This window comes from Centruroides sculpturatus, unplaced genomic scaffold, assembly GCF_000671375.1.
Source record: "Centruroides sculpturatus isolate CEXI.00-Female unplaced genomic scaffold, Cexi_2.0 scaffold124, whole genome shotgun sequence".
Lineage (NCBI taxonomy): Eukaryota > Metazoa > Arthropoda > Arachnida > Scorpiones > Buthidae > Centruroides > Centruroides sculpturatus.
Window position 1 is genome coordinate 112955 of NW_019384390.1, and position 26613 is coordinate 139567.

At 28.7% G+C, this 26613-nt stretch overlaps 2 protein-coding genes across 2 annotated transcripts in view; both read left to right on the forward strand.

The window, feature by feature from the left end:
• The first annotated feature begins 311 nt into the window (after window positions 1-311).
• LOC111618205 (MAM and LDL-receptor class A domain-containing protein 2-like) overlaps window positions 312-26613 on the forward strand; it is a 167187-nt gene continuing 140885 nt past the window's right edge. Inside the window, exons 1-16 of the mRNA XM_023359688.1 lie at window positions 312-409; window positions 573-674; window positions 3483-3766; window positions 7074-7232; window positions 7329-7419; window positions 7504-7743; window positions 9710-9999; window positions 13052-13136; window positions 13221-13460; window positions 16167-16298; window positions 17742-17869; window positions 21098-21182; window positions 21266-21395; window positions 22074-22153; window positions 22237-22359; window positions 23877-24023. Of these exons, the coding sequence (XP_023215456.1) occupies window positions 590-674; window positions 3483-3766; window positions 7074-7232; window positions 7329-7419; window positions 7504-7743; window positions 9710-9999; window positions 13052-13136; window positions 13221-13460; window positions 16167-16298; window positions 17742-17869; window positions 21098-21182; window positions 21266-21395; window positions 22074-22153; window positions 22237-22359; window positions 23877-24023 (2299 nt within the window). The 5' untranslated portion in view covers window positions 312-409; window positions 573-589. The remainder of the gene's footprint in view (window positions 410-572; window positions 675-3482; window positions 3767-7073; window positions 7233-7328; window positions 7420-7503; window positions 7744-9709; window positions 10000-13051; window positions 13137-13220; window positions 13461-16166; window positions 16299-17741; window positions 17870-21097; window positions 21183-21265; window positions 21396-22073; window positions 22154-22236; window positions 22360-23876; window positions 24024-26613) is intronic.
• LOC111618213 (cathepsin L-like) lies at window positions 1961-3259 on the forward strand. The gene is made up of 2 exons (XM_023359694.1): window positions 1961-2116; window positions 3078-3259. The coding sequence occupies exons 1-2, from the start codon at window positions 2042-2044 to the stop codon at window positions 3240-3242; spliced, it is 240 nt and encodes a 79-aa protein (XP_023215462.1). The 5' UTR covers window positions 1961-2041; the 3' UTR covers window positions 3243-3259.

Below are 26613 nucleotides of genomic sequence, written 5' to 3' on the forward strand. Positions count from 1 at the left end.
AAATATTCACTTCATTACATAAGCTTATATTCTTACGCAAAATGAATAAGAACATATTAGATATATTTTTATAATGAAATAAACATCTTATGTTTCAAATGACACTTAACTAATGAAGAAAAAAAATCTTAAAAAATGAAATGTTCAAGTTTTTTAATTTAATGAAAAAATTTTCTCCATTAAAAACAGATTTCAGATTTTATTTTTAAATGGTAGAATTGTATACATTAATTAAAATTAAGAAAAATTGTTTATATTTTCAAAGAAACAACTTATTATTTTTTTAAATTTGTTTCTTAAATTATAGGTGACTGTGATTTTGAGGATGATTTATGTTTATGGCAAAATATTGTTAGTGATATAAATTCAAAATTATCAAGCAATATAAAAAGAAATCATAATGTGACAGGTGAGTAAATTTATTTTTTTATATTAATAGTTAAGAAGAGGTTTGAAATAAATATTTCATTTAAAATTTATCTATGAAAATAATAGAATGTTTTTGCTCAAATGGTTTGAAGTCTTTTATTTTATCTAATGTAACATAAACTAAATTTAAATTATTTTAATAGGAGTCCAGTATGTGAGCATGTTGGATGATAATTTGGACTGGCTTCGACATGTAGCAGAAACTGCATTTGGACCTAATTCCGATCATACTATTGGCAAAGAAGGTTTAATTAAAAATTTCAAATTGTTTTAAAATAAAATATAGAAATGTTTTCTTTGAATTAAAATGTACCATAAAAACATCATATAATCTCTTTAATAATCTTTAAATGTTTCATAGACTATCATATCTCATTTACAGATCCAAACTTAATAATGACATTAAAAATTGGAGGTATAATACACAGAACGGCTACCTGTATATGCGGATCAGGACACTACCCAAATGATCATATCAACTCTTCCTTCAATAATAATATAAAATAATCTTTATTAATTTGTTTATCTATGATGAGGTCCTCCATGCAGCAAACAAATGAGTAATAAGTGCAATAAATGGTTTAATTGGAAATGATATGATGTGATACTGGAACATAGTCAAATTAGGGCTAAATACTAGTTTAATCCAATAGAAGAAAATAAGTAACAATATATATTCATAAATGTGCAAAAGAAAACTAGAAAATATTTAAAGAAGAAACAAGAAAGTATATTAGTAACACATTAAAAGAAGCTAAAGAGAATTATATAACTGGACTGCTGTATGTTACTATGTATATAATTCATCTCTGTAATCCAAAAAATTCGGTAGACGGACTCACAGCAAAACATTTTGCTGTGAGTCCGTCTACCAAATTTTTTGGATTACAGAGACGAATTATATACATACATAAAGAGAACATAAACTTTAATAACATTAAACAATGGTATGAAAATATAATTTTTTATATCTTTTTAGTGTTGCCAAGTTGTGATTCACTATTAGCTATTTTTTTAATATTGTTTGATTTGTAAATTGAAGTTCAAAGTTGATTCAGTAAGCTGTAAGGATAGAGGTCATGCAAGATAATCACAAAAATATCATGAGATAAATGTTTTATAAAGTTAGAGAAAAAGAGATAAGACTGCACAAAACTGTTTTTTTTTTTTTTTCACAAATGAAAAATATATTCTCTAATAGGGGGCTTGAAAGCTACTAACAAGGCAACTTCTGAGGTGATTCAGTGGTTGAAACTTAATTGATATCAAACTTTAGAGACCTTCACCACACATTAGACCAACAGTGAAATGGTTGAGGGGTGTAGTTACATGAGCCAGACTGCCAACTCATGTGTGTCTTTAGGGTCATAACATCATATATAGAAATATACTTGAAAATCAAAATATATACCTCATTTTTTAATATTTATAAAATTCACAATAAAATACTGAAGGCAAAGTGTATTAAGCCTCGGGATTTGCTATACAGTACTCTAATCTTGCATTTTTCAAACAAAAGCATCAAGTACGATATTTTATATTAAAATACAAAAGAGAATAATCTTTAATTATTGTTTATTATAAAGGTAATGAAGGTTGCTATGGAGGACTGATGGATCAGGCATTTATCTATGTAATGGCAAATAAAGGCATCGACACGGAAGATTCTTATCCGTACGAATCTACGGTGAGAATCTTTTCATAATTATGCTATACTAACCTTATTTTTTCATATTATTACAGATACAGTACTTTTGTTTTTACACGGTTTGACACGTTTAAATAAATTGTCATTTTTAATCTTTATTTTATTTTGCAACTCTTGTTGTTTATGTGAGCGAAGGATTGTAGAAATATTGCAAAATTTACAACAAATAGTTCAAGATTTCAAAATGTAAAAAATACTTGTGAAATGACACACGAAATTGTCAAATTATTCGAGAGATTTTAAAAGCTTTCGAAAGGATTATAATATTATCGGATAACTTTACTAAAAGATATCATAATTTATGAGAATGGGCTTTATTTTGTTATTAGAGTAGACCTAAATGATTTATCAATTATGACACGGATTACGTGATTAACATTTATCATGGCAAATATTAGAATATATCAGAAATTAATAAACATATTGTAAAATTAGAATAAAAATTCCGGAGATTATAATCGAAAAACACAGCTTAATTGGTGTTTTAATGTTTCTTACACAATGTAGTAAGGTATTGCATAAAATATATTTCGGTTAACTCGTAAAGTGTATCATGAAATAATTGCATTTTTTAAAAAAATTAACTCTTTCCGCCCTGTGAGCACTAAGATGGCCTCTTTTTGCAAGCCCATTATGGGTTCGGTCAGGCCCATAATGGGGCTGCCGGTGGCGAGGGACGGGGCCTGACATATCCGAACGGACCACCCCCCGAAAAATTCCTGGGGATTTTTCGACCCGTTTGGATTCGAGCCCGGGTCCCCCAGAGCGGTAGGCTGCCACCTTGACCGCTCGGCCATCTGGCCGCGAAATAATTGCATCAGCGTACATAATTGGTGCAAAAATAATTCTTGCACGTTTCAATACTTTTACACGAACATTTCAGGAACATATGCAGTTCCTAAAAAGAGAATTGTGTGTAATTTCTTTTAATTTCCTTCAGGAGAAGGAATGCAGATTTAAACGTTCGTCTGTGGGTGCTACTTGTACCAATTTCGTGGATGTTCATAAATATGACGAAGAAGCCTTGAAACAAGCTGTAGCAATCATTGGTCCAATTTCAGTAGCTATAGATGCCAGTCAAGATTCTTTCCAAGATTACCAGTAAATATATATAATTTTAACAAAATATTTTAATTGTCATTTTTGGCAACGGCACTCTCGGNGGACATTTAATTTTACTTAAACAAAGAAGAAAATAAGCATATATTCCCATCCACTTTTTTGATGTCCAGACTTTTGATCAGATATAAATTTAATGTAATATTTACTAAGCTGAAAATAAAAACATATACATTCGTCAATTATTTTTAATATGAATATTTTTGTAACTATTAATATTTTATAGGACATTATCTTATACTCGATCCTCGATTTCCACATCAGGAGAGAGAGAGAGCTATACTTATGTCGGAACGTCTGTTTACAACCACTTCAGTTTGTTTTAAGTTTTGGTATTTTATCAAAGACGGATTTCCAAATGGAGCTGAAATTAGAGTGTTTAGAAGTAATAATTATTCAGATGCAAGTCAAGTTGAAATGTTTAAACAATCTACCAATGAAACATGGAAGTTTGCCAAAGTACTAATTGAACCTGAATCAGATGATGATTCAGTTAAGAAAGAATTTTGGGTTTGTATTTTTTTTAAATTATTATATTTATGAATGAAAAAATAAAATAAATTTATTGTAAATATTAAGGTTAAAATAATTACATAACTGTTCACTATTTATTGTATTTATTGCTACGTTTATTTTAATCAATTAAATTGATTTAAAATTACTAGAAAAATGCTAAATTCAGAAATCAAAAATAAATTTTATTCGGAAACGTTTTCGTTTTTAAGAGAACAAAAATGATTTTGAATAAAATTTGTATTTGATTCTTGAATTTAGCATTTTTTATAATAATTTTGAATATGATTCCAATTACAAATATTATTTTCTGTTAAATTGATTTATTTTACACAATTAACTGATTTTAAATTTGACATTCACAATAAATGCTTTTGTGAGACTAATCGGGGGTAGGATGTTTACGAGTTCTTGACTCTCCTACCTCTTACTCGACTCAAGACCTTGAGGTCTGGTCTTGCTTGTCTAAAGGATGGGTTCTTTTGAGCGGAAGGGTTTTAACGTTAAGGATTGCTAGATCTTTATTTCACATCAGTATCTGACACCAATCTATCATTTCCGTCGTGGATAGATACGCGGTTAATTTGATGGGGAATTATCACGAGCGATCTCATTGAGGACTTCGGGTTCAGTATGGAGTGGATAATGTCGGAAGAAACGCACACCAATCCAAGTTCATTAACAAAATACCTGTTTATTAGTATACATTTTTACATAGTTAATTATTGGAAGAGTCGAGGGTACAAATCCCTCTTGGGGGTTTCAGTCCGTATAGTTCATAAAGTAGCGGGCAAAATATAAATTAGTCGCGACCCTAACCGCGAGCTTGGAATATACGGGAGAGAGCTTACATATCATTGTGAGTAAAATAAATACCTCTAGTTATAACATGGATGTAGGTTCTTGTTCTCCTGGGTTTGTAATGTAGTCCAAAGTTCAAAGTCCAAGTTCAAGTCATAATCAAAGTCCGGATTGTAAAGTCTATTGAAGACGGTGGCGACGAGAGGCAGGTAATACACACACACACAGTATAGAAAATAACTTTTTCCCCCAGTTGTGTCATCATCACACTTGTCTTTTATATGGGGGCTCTCTTTTCGAGATTTCCCCATGTACGTCATAGGTGATGATTTTCGTTGACCAATGGTGGGCGAAATGACAAAATTATGACACAACAGTTAACTCATCCCCTGCAAGGAAGTATCCCCGTGGGAACAGAATTTTATGAGCAATTTTTATGAGAAAATTTGTCGGTTGTTTTTCTCTTTTTGTGTTAACCCTAACTTAAAAAAATCGGTTTGGTTTTGAAACAAAACGGTAAATTGAATGAACAAAATGAATATAACTATTCGAATCTCGGCCTTCTTAAATCCTGGCCCTCACACTTTTTTTAAATAAAAGATTTTACTTGAGAAGCTTCTTCAGACATGATATTAGCAAGGTTGAGGCCAAAGTTTTAAACACGAAAACGTGTCGGACGTTCAGCGCCGCTTTCCTGTAAGCCTAGAAGTCTGACAATGGTGTTTGGATAGTCAATGGAATCATATTCGACATTCCAAACACCATTGTCAAACTTCTAGGGCGGCGCTGAACGTCCAACATACATGATTTTGCGTTTAAAACTTCGGCCTCAACTTCGCTATTAAGACACAAAAATTAACTATTAATTCTGTAGTAATGAATATAAACATGTCTTCAAAATTGTTTATATTTTTAGTTAATTGTTTATATATATTATTATTGAATAAGTATTTAACTTTGATTGTGATTTTATGTCTGAAAATGCTTATTGTGTAATTAAACAATTGATTTTATACTGCATGCTTTAATGTTAGTTATTTAAATTTATGTAATTAACATTTTATTCAATTAACAATTCTATGATTAGGGATACAGAAAAAGTACTGTATTCACTGCATGCTCTGAGATACACTGGCATCTAGATTAATAATAATGTTATATTATTTTACATTTGAATTTATTCAACAATTCAAATATTATCTAATCTGTAGTACTTATTTTATTGAATTTTTTTCAAACTTTTCTTTAATTTCATATTGCATATGCAAAGAAAGAAATGCAATGAAATTAAAAAGAAGTTTGAAATAAATGTGATGTTAGGTAACAAGTTTATTGGTTTGAAAACTATAGCATTGTTAATGGGAAATGCTTTTATTTTAAAACAAACTAAACCATGTGTCTCCAGAGTCTGCTTTCTTTACACAGTTGTCTGCCTTGAGTATGTGAGATCGTACAGAGAAGCTTCACATAGTTTCTCCCATCCATTTTTATGATGTCCAGACACTTTCCCGCTGAGTATTTTAACAGAAAAAAAAATCATTTGGAGACTGATCTCGAAATGCTCTACAACTTTGTAATAAACTATGCTGCTATCTTTTATAGGAACCAAGGTAGGATTTGGCCCATGAGAACAGGGGTTGGGGATACATGGTAACTTTACCATTGAATAACTCACTTCCAATTGCCAGTACTCTCGTGCATTTGTGTTTAATTGATACATAACAAAGCAAGATATAGCTTGGTGTAATGTTTTTGCTTATGTCCTTTATTTGAAAGCACAATCAAGTCTTCATAAATATTGGAGCATGAAACATTGATTAATACTATAAGTAAAAAAAAAGATCAATATATGTTGATCAGTCTGCGCTAATTGGAAAGCCTATTGTTTATTCATTAACATGTGTTTTAAGGGGGAAAAGTGTAGAAAAAGAACATAAATTGAATGTTTTTTTTCCAGATCTTTTTCTTTCAAATCATAAAAAAAATATTGGAGCGTTTTATATTGAAATTCTTATCTAATAGGAAGGCCTATAAAAAGAACAAATTATACAGAAAATCATTTAAACATTTATAACATGCAGGCATCAATGTACAAGTACTTATATTTCTAAGCATTATGATGCCTTTTAGTATCCCTTCCAATTTGACTTCTTAGGCAATTGCCTCTCTCTTTCATATATAAGCATGGCCCTGGTTAACATGTATCATTATGGATTAAATATAGATTTAAACTTTTCTGTAGATTATTAGACAATTAACATGAAGATGCCTGTAAAGACATTTAGTATATAAAATTATCTTGCCAGATTTTGAAGTTTTCTGGACATTTAATTTTACTTAAACAAAGAAGAAAATAAGCATATATTCCCATCCACTTTTTTGATGTCCAGACTTTTGATCAGATATAAATTTAATGTAATATTTACTAAGCTGAAAATAAAAACATATACATTCGTCAATTATTTTTAATATGAATATTTTTGTAACTATTAATATTTTATAGGACATTATCTCATACTCGATCCTCGATTTCCACATCAGGAGAGAGAGAGAGCTATACTTATGTCGGAACGTCTGTTTACAACCACTTCAGTTTGTTTTAAGTTTTGGTATTTTATCAAAGACGGATTTCCAAATGGAGCTGAAATTAGAGTGTTTAGAAGTAATAATTATTCAGATGCAAGTCAAGTTGAAATGTTTAAACAATCTACCAATGAAACATGGAAGTTTGCCAAAGTACTAATTGAACCTGAATCAGATGATGATTCANGTTGTTGGAGTTGTTGGACAAGACCAATATTCATTTGCTGCTATTGATGATTTTGAAGTCACTGATGGCACTTGTTCAGGTAATTTACATAATTAATACATTTATGTTGAACATTTATAGATGAATCAAGTATTTATGTTATTTTATTTGTTATTTCATTTAGATGACGGGCCAAAATTATTCGATTGCGGTAACAAAGAAACAGTTTTAATGGAAAAAGTCTGCAATTTTATTAAAGATTGTACAACTGGTAAAGATGAAGAAGACTGTGGAGCATGTGATTTTGAAAATGGACAATGTGGTTGGTATACACAATGCCCCAACTCCGGATACTGTTGGAAAAGACGAAAAAATGAAGGTGACTCTGGTGCAGTTCATGATCATACAAACAGTGACGGAAGCGGTATGTATAATATATTGTGTCATTATTAATTAATTAATTCAGAAAATTATTATGTTAATAATTTGATGCTAATAAAAAGTTATTTTTTAATTGTATTAAAGAATAATTGGAGCATTTTTAGGGAATCTATATCTTTATCTTCAATCATCATTTATACTTTTAGGTTAGACTCCATCTTTATTACCTAAAACATTTTTCTGTAGCAAACCTCAGAAAAATTTCTCTTTATCCTTTTAATTTAAATATTTAAATAGCAATCTTCTAAAATATCTTGCTATTTCTATTTAAAGAATTAATATTGTATGCAGGAGATATGAATAAATTTAAGAAAAGATTACAGTAGAGTCCCGTACAACACAAGGGATTTGTTACTTATTATAGGAAATTGCGTTATTGAAACCTGCATTATCACATGATTTATGAAAGTTTAAACCTTGGCCTATAAGTTGAAAAAAATGTATACCTCTGATCGACAAAATTTGAGGATGTTGTGGTGTTGCTTGCTTTATTTGCGTGTTGTATGGGACTACTGTTTACACACGTGATTTTGAAAATGAGTTTTAAAAATTTATTCTACAATATTTTGTTCTATTTTAGCTCATTTTTAAACAATTTTTGCTATTATCGATGTATCAATACATAAACTCATAACAAACCAAGATGAATCTCATTACTAATCAAATAATTTGTTATCATGCTGCATTTTGTCTACTTAATATACACATACTATATAATTTGAAACTAAAGATAAGAATTGGTTACGTCTTGTGTTAAATTTAATAATTAGAACAAAATAAATTACAGTAAGCAGAAATTATGGGTTTGCAAATTTTGGTCCAGATCATCTTTTCTTCCAGAATATTCTAAATTATTTAATTACTAAATTTAATATANGAGATAAATGTTTTATAAAGTTAGAGAAAAAGAGATAAGACTGCACAAAACTGTTTTTTTTTTTTTTTCACAAATGAAAAATATATTCTCTAATAGGGGGCTTGAAAGCTACTAACAAGGCAACTTCTGAGGTGATTCAGTGGTTGAAACTTAATTGATATCAAACTTTAGAGACCTTCACCACACATTAGACCAACAGTGAAATGGTTGAGGGGTGTAGTTACATGAGCCAGACTGCCAACTCATGTGTGTCTTTAGGGTCATAACATCATATATAGAAATATACTTGAAAATCAAAATATATACCTCATTTTTTAATATTTATAAAATTCACAATAAAATATTAATTATTCTTCTCATATAAATAATTTTATCATAAGTTTCGTATTATATGTTTATTAAATAAAGTCAAAAGTATTGATATCAACAACTTCTAAGTCTAACAAGAGAAGTTTATTTAATAAATGTTTTCAGCCTTTTTCAAACCAAATTTTTATTAAAAAGTTATAAAAAGTGAATATATTTATGCTAATGACAAGAAATTGTCATCTACAGTGTGGAAATACATTTATAAATATAGATATAATTAATGTATAAAAAGGTTAACATTAGGAACATTTTGAATAATTTTGGTGCCTGAGCAAAGCCTAAGAACAGCATCAATGTACAAGTACTTATATTTCTAAGCATTATGATGCCTTTTAGTATCCCTTCCAATTTGACTTCTTAGGCAATTGCCTCTCTCTTTCATATATAAGCATGGCCCTGGTTAACATGTATCATTATGGATTAAATATAGATTTAAACTTTTCTGTAGATTATTAGACAATTAACATGAAGATGCCTGTAAAGACATTTAGTATATAAAATTATCTTGCCAGATTTTGAAGTTTTCTGGACATTTAATTTTACTTAAACAAAGAAGAAAATAAGCATATATTCCCATCCACTTTTTTGATGTCCAGACTTTTGATCAGATATAAATTTAATGTAATATTTACTAAGCTGAAAATAAAAACATATACATTCGTCAATTATTTTTAATATGAATATTTTTGTAACTATTAATATTTTATAGGACATTATCTTATACTCGATCCTCGATTTCCACATCAGGAGAGAGAGAGAGCTATACTTATGTCGGAACGTCTGTTTACAACCACTTCAGTTTGTTTTAAGTTTTGGTATTTTATCAAAGACGGATTTCCAAATGGAGCTGAAATTAGAGTGTTTAGAAGTAATAATTATTCAGATGCAAGTCAAGTTGAAATGTTTAAACAATCTACCAATGAAACATGGAAGTTTGCCAAAGTACTAATTGAACCTGAATCAGATGATGATTCAGTTAAGAAAGAATTTTGGGTTTGTATTTTTTTTAAATTATTATATTTATGAATGAAAAAATAAAATAAATTTATTGTAAATATTAAGGTTAAAATAATTACATAACTGTTCACTATTTATTGTATTTATTGCTACGTTTATTTTAATCAATTAAATTGATTTAAAATTACTAGAAAAATGCTAAATTCAGAAATCAAAAATAAATTTTATTCGGAAACGTTTTCGTTTTTAAGAGAACAAAAATGATTTTGAATAAAATTTGTATTTGATTCTTGAATTTAGCATTTTTTATAATAATTTTGAATATGATTCCAATTACAAATATTATTTTCTGTTAAATTGATTTATTTTACACAATTAACTGATTTTAAATTTGACATTCACAATAAATGCTTTTGTGAGACTAATCGGGGGTAGGATGTTTACGAGTTCTTGACTCTCCTACCTCTTACTCGACTCAAGACCTTGAGGTCTGGTCTTGCTTGTCTAAAGGATGGGTTCTTTTGAGCGGAAGGGTTTTAACGTTAAGGATTGCTAGATCTTTATTTCACATCAGTATCTGACACCAATCTATCATTTCCGTCGTGGATAGATACGCGGTTAATTTGATGGGGAATTATCACGAGCGATCTCATTGAGGACTTCGGGTTCAGTATGGAGTGGATAATGTCGGAAGAAACGCACACCAATCCAAGTTCATTAACAAAATACCTGTTTATTAGTATACATTTTTACATAGTTAATTATTGGAAGAGTCGAGGGTACAAATCCCTCTTGGGGGTTTCAGTCCGTATAGTTCATAAAGTAGCGGGCAAAATATAAATTAGTCGCGACCCTAACCGCGAGCTTGGAATATACGGGAGAGAGCTTACATATCATTGTGAGTAAAATAAATACCTCTAGTTATAACATGGATGTAGGTTCTTGTTCTCCTGGGTTTGTAATGTAGTCCAAAGTTCAAAGTCCAAGTTCAAGTCATAATCAAAGTCCGGATTGTAAAGTCTATTGAAGACGGTGGCGACGAGAGGCAGGTAATACACACACACACAGTATAGAAAATAACTTTTTCCCCCAGTTGTGTCATCATCACACTTGTCTTTTATATGGGGGCTCTCTTTTCGAGATTTCCCCATGTACGTCATAGGTGATGATTTTCGTTGACCAATGGTGGGCGAAATGACAAAATTATGACACAACAGTTAACTCATCCCCTGCAAGGAAGTATCCCCGTGGGAACAGAATTTTATGAGCAATTTTTATGAGAAAATTTGTCGGTTGTTTTTCTCTTTTTGTGTTAACCCTAACTTAAAAAAATCGGTTTGGTTTTGAAACAAAACGGTAAATTGAATGAACAAAATGAATATAACTATTCGAATCTCGGCCTTCTTAAATCCTGGCCCTCACACTTTTTTTAAATAAAAGATTTTACTTGAGAAGCTTCTTCAGACATGATATTAGCAAGGTTGAGGCCAAAGTTTTAAACACGAAAACGTGTCGGACGTTCAGCGCCGCTTTCCTGTAAGCCTAGAAGTCTGACAATGGTGTTTGGATAGTCAATGGAATCATATTCGACATTCCAAACACCATTGTCAAACTTCTAGGGCGGCGCTGAACGTCCAACATACATGATTTTGCGTTTAAAACTTCGGCCTCAACTTCGCTATTAAGACACAAAAATTAACTATTAATTCTGTAGTAATGAATATAAACATGTCTTCAAAATTGTTTATATTTTTAGTTAATTGTTTATATATATTATTATTGAATAAGTATTTAACTTTGATTGTGATTTTATGTCTGAAAATGCTTATTGTGTAATTAAACAATTGATTTTATACTGCATGCTTTAATGTTAGTTATTTAAATTTATGTAATTAACATTTTATTCAATTAACAATTCTATGATTAGGGATACAGAAAAAGTACTGTATTCACTGCATGCTCTGAGATACACTGGCATCTAGATTAATAATAATGTTATATTATTTTACATTTGAATTTATTCAACAATTCAAATATTATCTAATCTGTAGTACTTATTTTATTGAATTTTTTTCAAACTTTTCTTTAATTTCATATTGCATATGCAAAGAAAGAAATGCAATGAAATTAAAAAGAAGTTTGAAATAAATGTGATGTTAGGTAACAAGTTTATTGGTTTGAAAACTATAGCATTGTTAATGGGAAATGCTTTTATTTTAAAACAAACTAAACCATGTGTCTCCAGAGTCTGCTTTCTTTACACAGTTGTCTGCCTTGAGTATGTGAGATCGTACAGAGAAGCTTCACATAGTTTCTCCCATCCATTTTTATGATGTCCAGACACTTTCCCGCTGAGTATTTTAACAGAAAAAAAAATCATTTGGAGACTGATCTCGAAATGCTCTACAACTTTGTAATAAACTATGCTGCTATCTTTTATAGGAACCAAGGTAGGATTTGGCCCATGAGAACAGGGGTTGGGGATACATGGTAACTTTACCATTGAATAACTCACTTCCAATTGCCAGTACTCTCGTGCATTTGTGTTTAATTGATACATAACAAAGCAAGATATAGCTTGGTGTAATGTTTTTGCTTATGTCCTTTATTTGAAAGCACAATCAAGTCTTCATAAATATTGGAGCATGAAACATTGATTAATACTATAAGTAAAAAAAAAGATCAATATATGTTGATCAGTCTGCGCTAATTGGAAAGCCTATTGTTTATTCATTAACATGTGTTTTAAGGGGGAAAAGTGTAGAAAAAGAACATAAATTGAATGTTTTTTTTCCAGATCTTTTTCTTTCAAATCATAAAAAAAATATTGGAGCGTTTTATATTGAAATTCTTATCTAATAGGAAGGCCTATAAAAAGAACAAATTATACAGAAAATCATTTAAACATTTATAACATGCAGGGCATATTAATTAAATTATAATGTACTAATTTTTAAAATAGATTTAAAAATTGAATAATTTTCTTAAATGAATTTTATTTACAAAACGATATTTAGCAATAAAAGCTTTTTATACTATGTAAAATATAATTTCAATAAAAATATATAATTTTATTTTATTTTAATAGATTTATGTTGTTGGAGTTGTTGGACAAGACCAATATTCATTTGCTGCTATTGATGATTTTGAAGTCACTGATGGCACTTGTTCAGGTAATTTACATAATTAATACATTTATGTTGAACATTTATAGATGAATCAAGTATTTATGTTATTTTATTTGTTATTTCATTTAGATGACGGGCCAAAATTATTCGATTGCGGTAACAAAGAAACAGTTTTAATGGAAAAAGTCTGCAATTTTATTAAAGATTGTACAACTGGTAAAGATGAAGAAGACTGTGGAGCATGTGATTTTGAAAATGGACAATGTGGTTGGTATACACAATGCCCCAACTCCGGATACTGTTGGAAAAGACGAAAAAATGAAGGTGACTCTGGTGCAGTTCATGATCATACAAACAGTGACGGAAGCGGTATGTATAATATATTGTGTCATTATTAATTAATTAATTCAGAAAATTATTATGTTAATAATTTGATGCTAATAAAAAGTTATTTTTTAATTGTATTAAAGAATAATTGGAGCATTTTTAGGGAATCTATATCTTTATCTTCAATCATCATTTATACTTTTAGGTTAGACTCCATCTTTATTACCTAAAACATTTTTCTGTAGCAAACCTCAGAAAAATTTCTCTTTATCCTTTTAATTTAAATATTTAAATAGCAATCTTCTAAAATATCTTGCTATTTCTATTTAAAGAATTAATATTGTATGCAGGAGATATGAATAAATTTAAGAAAAGATTACAGTAGAGTCCCGTACAACACAAGGGATTTGTTACTTATTATAGGAAATTGCGTTATTGAAACCTGCATTATCACATGATTTATGAAAGTTTAAACCTTGGCCTATAAGTTGAAAAAAATGTATACCTCTGATCGACAAAATTTGAGGGTGTTGCTCAGTGGCGTACCGTAGGGGGGGCGGCAGGGGCGGTCCGCCTTGGGCGGCACTTTTTAGGGGACGGCAAAATTTCACAATAAATAATATCACCTTATAAAATTTTGAAACATCCTAATCTATACTTGCATCACGCCTACAATAGTGCTATCGACCGGACAGTCCAGGAATCGGCTCGCCAGGTGAGATAGTAACTTTTTCATCTGAGGAGTTCCTGCGAAACCTGTTGACCTTTTTTTTCTTTTCATTTCTCTTTTTTCTTTTTTTTGCTTGTACAATTCATTCGCATTCATATGCACCACTAATATCCAATAGAACTATTTTAAACAAATTGCTGCACTACCACCGAATTTTTCATTGCTTGTTCTGTGACAAAACTGAATTTTGGTCTTTTAAATTGAAATACCTAAATAAAGGGGACCGAAATTTTCCTCCGCCCCGGGCGGCTGACATCCACGGTACTCCACTGGTGTTGCTTGCTTTATTTGTGCATTGTACGGGACTCTACTGTATATGATTAGAAGAATCAAAATTTGTATGATCATCAAGGCATAACTGTGAAGTTTGGTTAAGTAATGCTTAAGGGACCATGATGTAAGAAGGTTCAGATCAGGCCCTAGGCTAGTGACACTGGCAACAACAGATAGATTTTTTTAGTAAATTAAAAATTATTTATGAAATTTAATGTGCCAGTTAATTTTATGTTTAAATTATCTATGTTAAATTTCAATTGAAGCGCAAGAGTTGCAAAATTAGACACAACAGAGATGATAAAAAGTTTTGCAGTGAAAAAAGTAGAAAAAAGATTTGAAATGTCTACTTTGGTGGACATAGGACATATTTATATTATTTATTCATTAATTCAGTTATTTAACCAAAATACTGACTTATGCAATTGCTGTGATTATTTTTACAAATATAAATATCTATTAACACAATTTTAGATTAATGCCAATGATTGCAGAATTACATTGGGACATAATAATACTACCACAGGTATCCCTTGCTTAATGTTGTTTTGCTTAATGCAGGATTCGATTAACGTGCGAAATTAATTGCGGCAGTCTCTTTTAATATACAGCAAAAGTTTTAATTAACACAGCTTTAACAGCTGTCTTTACTTAACATAAATATGTTTTTCTTGGCAAATAAGGTGTTAGTGAATTAAGTATAACTAATATTGAATGGTTGTTCTGGAAGAAAAGAATTAGCCCATAGCAGGACTTGAATCTGTAGCTCTGCATGCCATGTGATACTTTTCTAATTATGATATTCAGACTTTTGTCTAATCTTCACTTCCAGAACTGTTAATTTGGATACAACCACACTGGTTATTCATAACACTGACTGGAGAATACATCAGCATCCCTGGCCTATAACTCTTTCCATGGAACTTGGTTGTCCCCAGTCAGTTGCCATGAGTAATCAGAATGGTTGTATCTAAATTAACAGTTGTGGAAGTGAAGATCAGACGGAAGTCTGGGCAATGTAATTGGCAACTGCATCTACATGGCATGCGAGAGTTGCAGGTTTGAGTTCTGTTCTGGGCTGATTCTTTTTTCCAGAATCTTCTAAATTAATTATTAAGTATTAATGTAATCATAATTATTAAATTTATCAAGAAATGGCATGTAATGCCTACCCCTTTTCCAANATAAAAATATATAATTTTTCTAGTCGTTTTTTTTCCTATTTCACAGACCAATTCAGAAGTAACAATCAATTAGTTTGAAGAAATAAAAAAATCTTCTTAAGACATCATAAATAGATTATTAGAAAATTTACCACAAAGTTAAAAAAATGATCAGAACGCCGACCTTTTATGTAAGTCTCTATAGCTTCGAATCAAGATAATCCTTGGGATACGTCATCTGTATGAAAATAATGTTTGACTTTATATAAAGTTTTTTAAAATAAAATATCATAACAGATAGTGGCATTAAATATTGCCATGAAAGTTAAGCAACTAACTCATTGCTGGATTTTAATTTATGATTATGAATATTTCAAATTCTGTATTTTTAATCTGTACTAATAATTATTGAATTTTTAAGTAATATGAAATGATAATTCAAACCAGATTATTCTAGTTTTATCACTAATAATTTAATTATTACATTGACATATTATTATATTAAAATTAAATTTTTTTACTGAATTAATTTCACTTTTTATTTAATTCTATGATTTAATATTTTATTCGTTTCTTTTTTAGGATATTATATGTTGGCTCGTTACAATCAGAGTATTCAAAGTGATAATATAAAAACAGAATTATTTGGTCCTAAAATACAACAGTCATCATCCTATTGTTCACTAGAATTTTGGTACAACTTTTATGGAAAAAGTAAATAATGAATGATCAATTAATTTATTAATAATTGTTAAATTTACATACATTATAGTTAGCAAAATTCCTTAAGAAATTTGCTTTTATATTTGAAGAATTTCAAATTATTTATGAGTTTTGTTTATACAGTAGAGTCTCGAAAGCTCGGCCTAATGTGGACCGAAGGGTGGCCGAGTTTGTGAAAATGCCGGGTTATCGGGAATGGGGTTAAAAAAAATAAGTATGAGTGTTTCCTCAGAAAATACTGTACTGTACTTGTATGTATTGTTTACTTGAGAATACAACAGAGAATAAACTGCCCAAATACCCTTAAACAAAGGAAAAGTACATCTTTTATGAAGGCATACAGCCTTTACTACATGAAAATGAATATTAATGAATACACTGTGTACAATAATTTACCTGATAAGACAGACCTCAGAAAAATACTTTATGAGGCATAAAGCTGTCTATAATGAAAATTAATTAACTAAGGAATTTTTTGCCCTGCCAGGATGTGGCTGAGTTATCCGGACTGCCGGGTTATCGAGTGCCGAGTTTTTGAGACTCTACTGTATTGTAAAATTTATTTGCTAATGAACATAGTAATCTGAAATGTCAAAATAAATTTAAAATAAACAAAAGAAATGGTATATAATAAATACATATTCAAAACAAAAGTAATTTGAACGTGTATATTTCAAGAGAAAAAATGCATGCCAAATTTTATGTTAAATTTTTGAGTTTTATATATTAGAGCAATTAGCATCTATGCCAGTGTTTCTCAACTACTAATGAATCGTCGCCCCCTTCACTTCAAAAACAACTTTGTTGGGTTTATTAGTTTTTTTTACAAAGTATATAATTATCAAATAAACATTTATTTACTCAGAATACGTATTAGATTTTGATATAATTAACAAAATTAAAATTAAGCATTATTTGCTGTGAATCCCCGCTGCAAGCTTCAAAATTCCGATGCCGAGAGCCAAGTTTGTATTGCATTGAACAGACTAGCCACTAGTATAATGTTATTTGTTTAATTATTGTACGATATAATGAATAAAATATCTAATTATTATTCTTAATATAATGTTTTCTACATCACCCATAAAATTGTTTTTTGCCCGCAAAATATAAATTGTTACTAATTCCACCCCAATATGGAAAACCACCCACATTGCCCCATTGAGAAACACTGATCTATACAAAGAGAAAATCTTTAAATATTTAATATAAATTTTTAGAAAAATAATACCTGGTAACTAGACATATTAATGTCTCAGAATCTGAAAATTTAAAAACTCAAATATAATTTAAATAAGATATGTATTATTTTAAATATAATAATTCATCAGATTAATTATTTTCTGTATTGTCTCTTTTTTTGTGATTGTATGGTTATATTTTAATCATTTTTATTACTTATTACTTAATGTGTTAAAATTTTTTTTATTATAGAAAAGATGGATGTATATTTAAACTTAAACAATAGAACAAAAATGAAAATGTGGGTAAATTCCAGAACAAAAAGATTGACCTGGTATAAAGGAATTGCTTTTATTGGACGAGTGTATCGTCCATTTACGGTAATTTTTTTATTTTTCATTTAGTTATTAATCCTATTAACAAATTGTTGATAATAAATCAAGGATCAAAATTCTTAGAATTAAGGTGTGCAAAGTGAAATAATTTAGTTTATTAACCATTATAGGTTATAAAAACTCCTAAGTAGGGATATATGTTATTGATATCAGTGGCATGCCGTGACATTTAATGATAGGGAAGCTGTGTTTCTGTAAGAAGCTAACATCCAGGGGCAATCAGTCAATTGCGTGTCAGTGATGGTCTAGGGTCCATTCTTATCGTTTATTCAATAAGCCAGTGAAAACCGTAGACTTCTCTAAATGCATGCTAGATAATACTTAATAATTGTCTCATAGCACTCCGTAAAAGTTCATCATAAAATAGTATTTGTATATCAAAACAATTAAACAGTAGATGATCTAAATAAATATATATATTTTTGAATTACAACAAAGAAAAGAAATGAACTAACTTGTTAATTTTTAATATTAAAATTTCTAATCTATATATATAAAAATGAATGTATGTCTGTCTGTCTGTCCTTCATGCATTACCACACCGTTTATCCGATTGCCATGAAGCTTTGGGAAGTTTTTTAATACACTCCCGCGAAGGTTTCTGGCATAGTACATTTATCCTGCGATAGATGGCGTGCGTTTATACTGTGTGTTCGATCGATTTCAAATTGTGAAGACCATTTCCCCCTTCAAAAAATATCTCTATATATGCATTTGTGAACTGTTATTTATGATATTTGTAATAATTTTTGTTTAATCACTTTATTTCAACTTTTTTTTGCTAATTATGTATTCGCTCGAACTTCGTTAAAACCTTAACTGTACCCCGAACAACAACCGAAGTTGTAGGAAGAAATTCGCGTATTTTACCGATCTAGGTATCCCCCCTTTTCCAAATTTTAATATCGACTCAAAATAATTTAAAAAGACAAATTACAATAAAACGGTTTATTATCCAACTATCAGAAATTTCACAACATGCCAAGGAAGAGAGGAAGGAGCAATTAAATAATTAAAATTATAAAGGATTTAAAAATATATATAAAAATGGGGAATATCGCACTTCTGACAATCGCAGCGAGTATGTGGGCTAAATTTGGAGAATCCGTGCTTCTCGCATGGACAACTGTATGTGGCCGGCTCACGCGTCGAAAAACCTTCCGATTTATTCGTGTACGCACCAGACGGAAAAACAAAAAATATCATGTTTCCACAAACACTCCAATAAATAAATAGAATTGAAACGACCCTTTGAAATGTTTTCCGAATGAAAATGAATAATAATAATAAGTTTTAATAAAAATGATAAAATGTAAATTAAATTTTATCATAACGAGTTTACTTGAATTTCGTTTCTTCTGAGATCGCAGCAATGCACGATGGGTAAGCTAGTTATTAAATAAAAAATACAGAAGAATAATTACTAATATATTATCAGTAACTATTCTTCTGAATGTTAATAAATAACGTATATTGATATGTTATTGATATCAGTGGCATGCCATGACATTTGATGATAGGGAAGCTGTTTCTCAAAGAAGCCGACATCCAGGGGCAATCAGTCAATTGCGCATCAGTGATGGTCTAGGGTCCATTCGTATCGTTTATTCAATAAGCCAGTAAAAACCGTAGACTTCTCTAATTGCATTTTTAATATCACAATTACATTCCGAATCGCTAGCCATGATATAAGGTCTACAATTAAAAATAAAATAATAAAAACTTACTTAGTGAACTAAAATGTGTGGTGGATGTACCGGTTCATACCTGATACAAAATATTCTTCAATTGTATGAATATACTTTTAAAGAAAATTATAATTAAATATAGCTTTTTAAAGAAACGTACATAAAAATAACATAAAATATTCTTTACTTTTTAAATCTTAAAACAATGCATTAGTCAAATAGCTCCCTACATGTGGCTAATGGATGGAATCGAAGACAGTTGCAGAGCGTGCATACATGCGGACTGTCAAATCCCCATGGTGCCAATACCAGTCAATGTCAAATACCTCTTTTGTCGCATCACTAGTATATCTCAAAGGAGGCGACAGGGTTGTTGTAGATTTTAAAAGGTTTCTCACCATAGCTGTAGAAATCTAAATATGTTAAACTTAATAGATTGTCCGTCATTTGTTTTCTAACTAATTGGACTAATTAAGTGCTATTATTAATGATTAACTATTAAGTAATTTGGATTTAGGTACAGTACCATCGCTTATTAAATTTAATAATTATGATTTTTGAAAAAATACTTTTTTGCAATTTCCATGACATATAAAAATGATTAGATCACCATGCCAAAATATTATCCGTTAAAACAAGAAATAACTACTGTCTATCAGTGTTAAACTGTTTAATGCAGTAGCCAGTAGTTATTTCTTGTTTTAATGAATTATGATATTCACTAATTAATTAAGAATATTCTGGAAGATAAGAATTAATCCAGAGCAGGACTTGAACCTGCAGTTCTCGCTTACTATGTGGATGTGTTGCGTTGCCAGTGGACCCAAGAAATTCTTTCTTCCAGACATATTTAGTTATCAATATAATCACTCACAGTTACTCATGTCACTGACTGGGAATGACTCCTATGCCCATAGCCTATATTATCACCTATTATGGCATTTAACCAGCTATTATTTTACCCCAGCATGGTATATATAATCACCTGATGATGGGCATTGATTGAAAATGTCTAAAGACATTGGTATATGTTATTAAAAGATTTTATGGAAAATTAAGGTGTGAATATATATATATATATACCAATGTCTTCAGACATTTTCAATCAACGCCCATCATCAGGTGATCTCAAACAGAACATCACAAATAGAATGTACTATACAGTCTACTATTTAAACTTAAAGGAACTTGAACATTGAATTTGATCCTAACAAATATGATATTAGATATTATTATATTAGAATTTTATTAATTTTTCAGGATTATTTATTCAAGATATTATAATATTATGATATTTTTTATTTAAAAAAGTCTCAAATTCATTGTCAAATTTATCAAGTTATTGATGATAGGATTAAGAATTATAGAAAATTGATTATAAATTATTTTGAAAGATTTAAGCAACAGATTTAACTCTATTACTAATAACTTATATTTTTTCAATATGATGCTATATAAAATAACATATACTATTTTATAATAGGAAATTTAGAATATACATTTATGATTCTTATATTCATTATAGCTCAGTTTTGTGGCTAGAAGAAGTGATGATTCTAAAGAATATGCTGCAGTTGATGATATCTCATTTACTAACTGTGAACAACCTGGTATTTTTTTAATTAATTAATTAATTAATTATGTTAATTTTTGAAATTTAATTTTTAAAAATTTGTGTGTGTTTTCTTTACAGCACCTTCAAGATATTGTGAACAAAATAACTTTTTTCTTTGTGATAATAAAGTCTGCATAAGTAAAGAAAATGTGTGTGATTATACAGATAACTGTGGTGATAATAGCGATGAAAATAAATGTGGTAAGAAGTATATTTAATTTAATTTTTTTTACTGGCAGCCCAAAATCAGATTATTAAGTTATATACCGTACTTACTCACATATAAGACGATCTTGCATATAGGATGAGGTGTGACTTTTAAGATAAAAATAAAGAAAATTAGATTTATTAATACAGTTCTAATTTTATTATGTTTAATCACAAATAAAATATTAAATGCATGTAAATGCACACATTGTCCCGCAAAAATTACTGACATTTTACACTTTAAGGAAAAATCTTGTAAAATCGACAACATAATCTGTGCATGTAAAGCTGGACAATTGGGAACCTTTTTTGCCAATTCTTAACAGCCAAATCCACTCTTCGTCAATTACACTTACAAGTTTCTTCAAATTCTGATTTCCAAATAATCATCTGTTTTCACGTGGGAACGGGTTAAAACTTATATCGGGCTACCGTGTGATTTTGGAATTTCAATTTGGAATTCAATTCAAAAGCTTTGCTTTTCCTGTTGCTATTCATCATTACTCCNAATTATAGAAAATTGATTATAAATTATTTTGAAAGATTTAAGCAACAGATTTAACTCTATTACTAATAACTTATATTTTTTCAATATGATGCTATATAAAATAACATATACTATTTTATAATAGGAAATTTAGAATATACATTTATGATTCTTATATTCATTATAGCTCAGTTTTGTGGCTAGAAGAAGTGATGATTCTAAAGAATATGCTGCAGTTGATGATATCTCATTTACTAACTGTGAACAACCTGGTATTTTTTTAATTAATTAATTAATTAATTATGTTAATTTTTGAAATTTAATTTTTAAAAATTTGTGTGTGTTTTCTTTACAGCACCTTCAAGATATTGTGAACAAAATAACTTTTTTCTTTGTGATAATAAAGTCTGCATAAGTAAAGAAAATGTGTGTGATTATACAGATAACTGTGGTGATAATAGCGATGAAAATAAATGTGGTAAGAAGTATATTTAATTTAATTTTTTTTACTGGCAGCCCAAAATCAGATTATTAAGTTATATACCGTACTTACTCACATATAAGACGATCTTGCATATAGGATGAGGTGTGACTTTTAAGATAAAAATAAAGAAAATTAGATTTATTAATACAGTTCTAATTTTATTATGTTTAATCACAAATAAAATATTAAATGCATGTAAATGCACACATTGTCCCGCAAAAATTACTGACATTTTACACTTTAAGGAAAAATCTTGTAAAATCGACAACATAATCTGTGCATGTAAAGCTGGACAATTGGGAACCTTTTTTGCCAATTCTTAACAGCCAAATCCACTCTTCGTCAATTACACTTACAAGTTTCTTCAAATTCTGATTTCCAAATAATCATCTGTTTTCACGTGGGAACGGGTTAAAACTTATATCGGGCTACCGTGTGATTTTGGAATTTCAATTTGGAATTCAATTCAAAAGCTTTGCTTTTCCTGTTGCTATTCATCTTTACTTTTGGCGATTCACAAGAACGATTAAAAATGATTCAGATAAAATACTTTTGTTTTCAAACGCCAGAGGGTGAGTATCTGGCAAAATATGCAAATACACGGTTCACAAAAATTACTCTAAATATGCAAAGAATCCTCCGCTTACACATACAGGACGACCTAGGATTTCGAAGCAGTGAAAAATGAATAAAAACCTTGTCTTATATGTGAATAAATACAGTACATTGATAGAGAAGAATGATGCCAATTATTGCCCTATAAATAAAATTATAAAATTTATTAAATATGTAAAAATAAAATTTACGTACATACTTTTAGGTCTATAAATTTAATATTTTATGGTAAAAATATTTTAAATTTCTTTTACTGTTTTTAAAATTTTACACTTTTGAAGCTTTTAAAAATAAATTTTTTAAATTTAATTCATTTATTTTCTTATTAATAAACATGTTATTGTATTATTGAAAGTTAATTTAAAATTATAATTATATTAAAAAATAAAGACAAAACAGATTTAATTAAGGTTTTTTTTATATTTATTGCTTTCATTAGAGATTAGAGAAAAATATAGTTTATTTACATAGAAACCAAGCATGACATATAGTAATAAGATTAAAAAAAATGATATTGCCAAATTATAATCAGGCTATAATATGGTTAATTAATTATAAAGATATTATGTAATTTACTCTAAAGTTAAGCCTTTGTTTTGTATTAAAGTTAATAATTACAAATAAATAAATTAATTTCAGTATCCTGGAAAAATATCCAGCTGTATCATTTGTTTATTGTTGTAGTTTATTTAAAATGTTAAAAGATAAAAGTAATCAACATGTTTTTGTTTGTGCATGTATTTTTAAATGAATTAATATTTTTTCCTTTTAAAAATAAGCACTACATTGTACTATTTAATTTATATTTTATTAAATTTAACAATATTTTTAATGATAAAAATATTAATTAAGATTTTTTTCAAGTAATACTTAATTGGTGTTTGTTTATTTTTTAGAAATGTATGTATCTCGTTGCAATTTTGATACGTCATTCTGTGATTGGTCTGTTGATGACAATACAAATGGTAAATGGACTCTTCAAAATGGTTTTTCTCAGTTAAGTAAAGGACCTACAAGAGATCATACAACTAATACAAAGCATGGTATGTAAATTTAGTAACTAATTAATTAATAATAAAACAATTGAAATTTTATTTTTCATTATNAATTTTATTATGTTTAATCACAAATAAAATATTAAATGCATGTAAATGCACACATTGTCCCGCAAAAATTACTGACATTTTACACTTTAAGGAAAAATCTTGTAAAATCGACAACATAATCTGTGCATGTAAAGCTGGACAATTGGGAACCTTTTTTGCCAATTCTTAACAGCCAAATCCACTCTTCGTCAATTACACTTACAAGTTTCTTCAAATTCTGATTTCCAAATAATCATCTGTTTTCACGTGGGAACGGGTTAAAACTTATATCGGGCTACCGTGTGATTTTGGAATTTCAATTTGGAATTCAATTCAAAAGCTTTGCTTTTCCTGTTGCTATTCATCTTTACTTTTGGCGATTCACAAGAACGATTAAAAATGATTCAGATAAAATACTTTTGTTTTCAAACGCCAGAGGGTGAGTATCTGGCAAAATATGCAAATACACGGTTCACAAAAATTACTCTAAATATGCAAAGAATCCTCCGCTTACACATACAGGACGACCTAGGATTTCGAAGCAGTGAAAAATGAATAAAAACCTTGTCTTATATGTGAATAAATACAGTACATTGATAGAGAAGAATGATGCCAATTATTGCCCTATAAATAAAATTATAAAATTTATTAAATATGTAAAAATAAAATTTACGTACATACTTTTAGGTCTATAAATTTAATATTTTATGGTAAAAATATTTTAAATTTCTTTTACTGTTTTTAAAATTTTACACTTTTGAAGCTTTTAAAAATAAATTTTTTAAATTTAATTCATTTATTTTCTTATTAATAAACATGTTATTGTATTATTGAAAGTTAATTTAAAATTATAATTATATTAAAAAATAAAGACAAAACAGATTTAATTAAGGTTTTTTTTATATTTATTGCTTTCATTAGAGATTAGAGAAAAATATAGTTTATTTACATAGAAACCAAGCATGACATATAGTAATAAGATTAAAAAAAATGATATTGCCAAATTATAATCAGGCTATAATATGGTTAATTAATTATAAAGATATTATGTAATTTACTCTAAAGTTAAGCCTTTGTTTTGTATTAAAGTTAATAATTACAAATAAATAAATTAATTTCAGTATCCTGGAAAAATATCCAGCTGTATCATTTGTTTATTGTTGTAGTTTATTTAAAATGTTAAAAGATAAAAGTAATCAACATGTTTTTGTTTGTGCATGTATTTTTAAATGAATTAATATTTTTTCCTTTTAAAAATAAGCACTACATTGTACTATTTAATTTATATTTTATTAAATTTAACAATATTTTTAATGATAAAAATATTAATTAAGATTTTTTTCAAGTAATACTTAATTGGTGTTTGTTTATTTTTTAGAAATGTATGTATCTCGTTGCAATTTTGATACGTCATTCTGTGATTGGTCTGTTGATGACAATACAAATGGTAAATGGACTCTTCAAAATGGTTTTTCTCAGTTAAGTAAAGGACCTACAAGAGATCATACAACTAATACAAAGCATGGTATGTAAATTTAGTAACTAATTAATTAATAATAAAACAATTGAAATTTTATTTTAAGATTATTTCTTAAATGAAATTAATAAAATACAATATAATTTAATAATTATGAAAATAGAGGGAATTAAATTCTAATATTACAAAGAATAATATTACAATCTATAAAAAGTCAACACCAAAAAGGAAAGTAAAAAGACAGAGATTACTGTAGCTAATAATTCTTTAAGTAATAAATGTTAATGCCATTAATATTTTATTATATAATTTAAGTATAATGATATCATCATATAATAAATACAAAATGCAAATACAAAAAAATTACACTTATAAACAATTTTAATTGTTGCATTGAAATAGATAATCAAGGAAATTTAATAAAGAACATTGTAATATATACAGAAGAAGAATAAAGTTAGTTAGAAATTCAAAGTTTTGTTTAACATTTTTAAATATTTATTCTCAAAGATTAGTAGAAAGACAATGGAGTATATGAAATGTGCTTTTGAGGAAGATGCTTCTGAAAATGAAGTCGATGTGAAAATTGAAGGCGTGAGAATGAAAAATACAGATATTTGGGTTAATACTCCAACAAGATGGAGAGAGTGATGAAGATATAACAAACGGAGTCATAGCTGGTTGGACTAAATGGAGAGAGCTAGTGGAATATTTTGTTACAGAAGAATGCCTCCTAGATTAAAAGGGAAATTTTATAAAATAGGCTTGCAAGTGCTAGATTGTAAAGAAGTTTAGAGTGCTATATGGTTCAGAGTGCTAGATTGTAAAGAAAGTACAGGTACAGAGAATGCAGGTTGCAGAAATGTGTATACTGAGATGGATGAGTGGTGTCACAGGAAAAGATAAGGTTAAAATAGTTACATCAGGGGACACTTGGACATCGTGGAGATAGAAAAAAAAAAATTGAGGGAAAATTGACTGAGGTTGTATGGGATGTGCAACACCATTTTTAAGTTATATTAAATGTAAATTTATAATTAATAAAATGTAGTTATATTGTATTATATAATT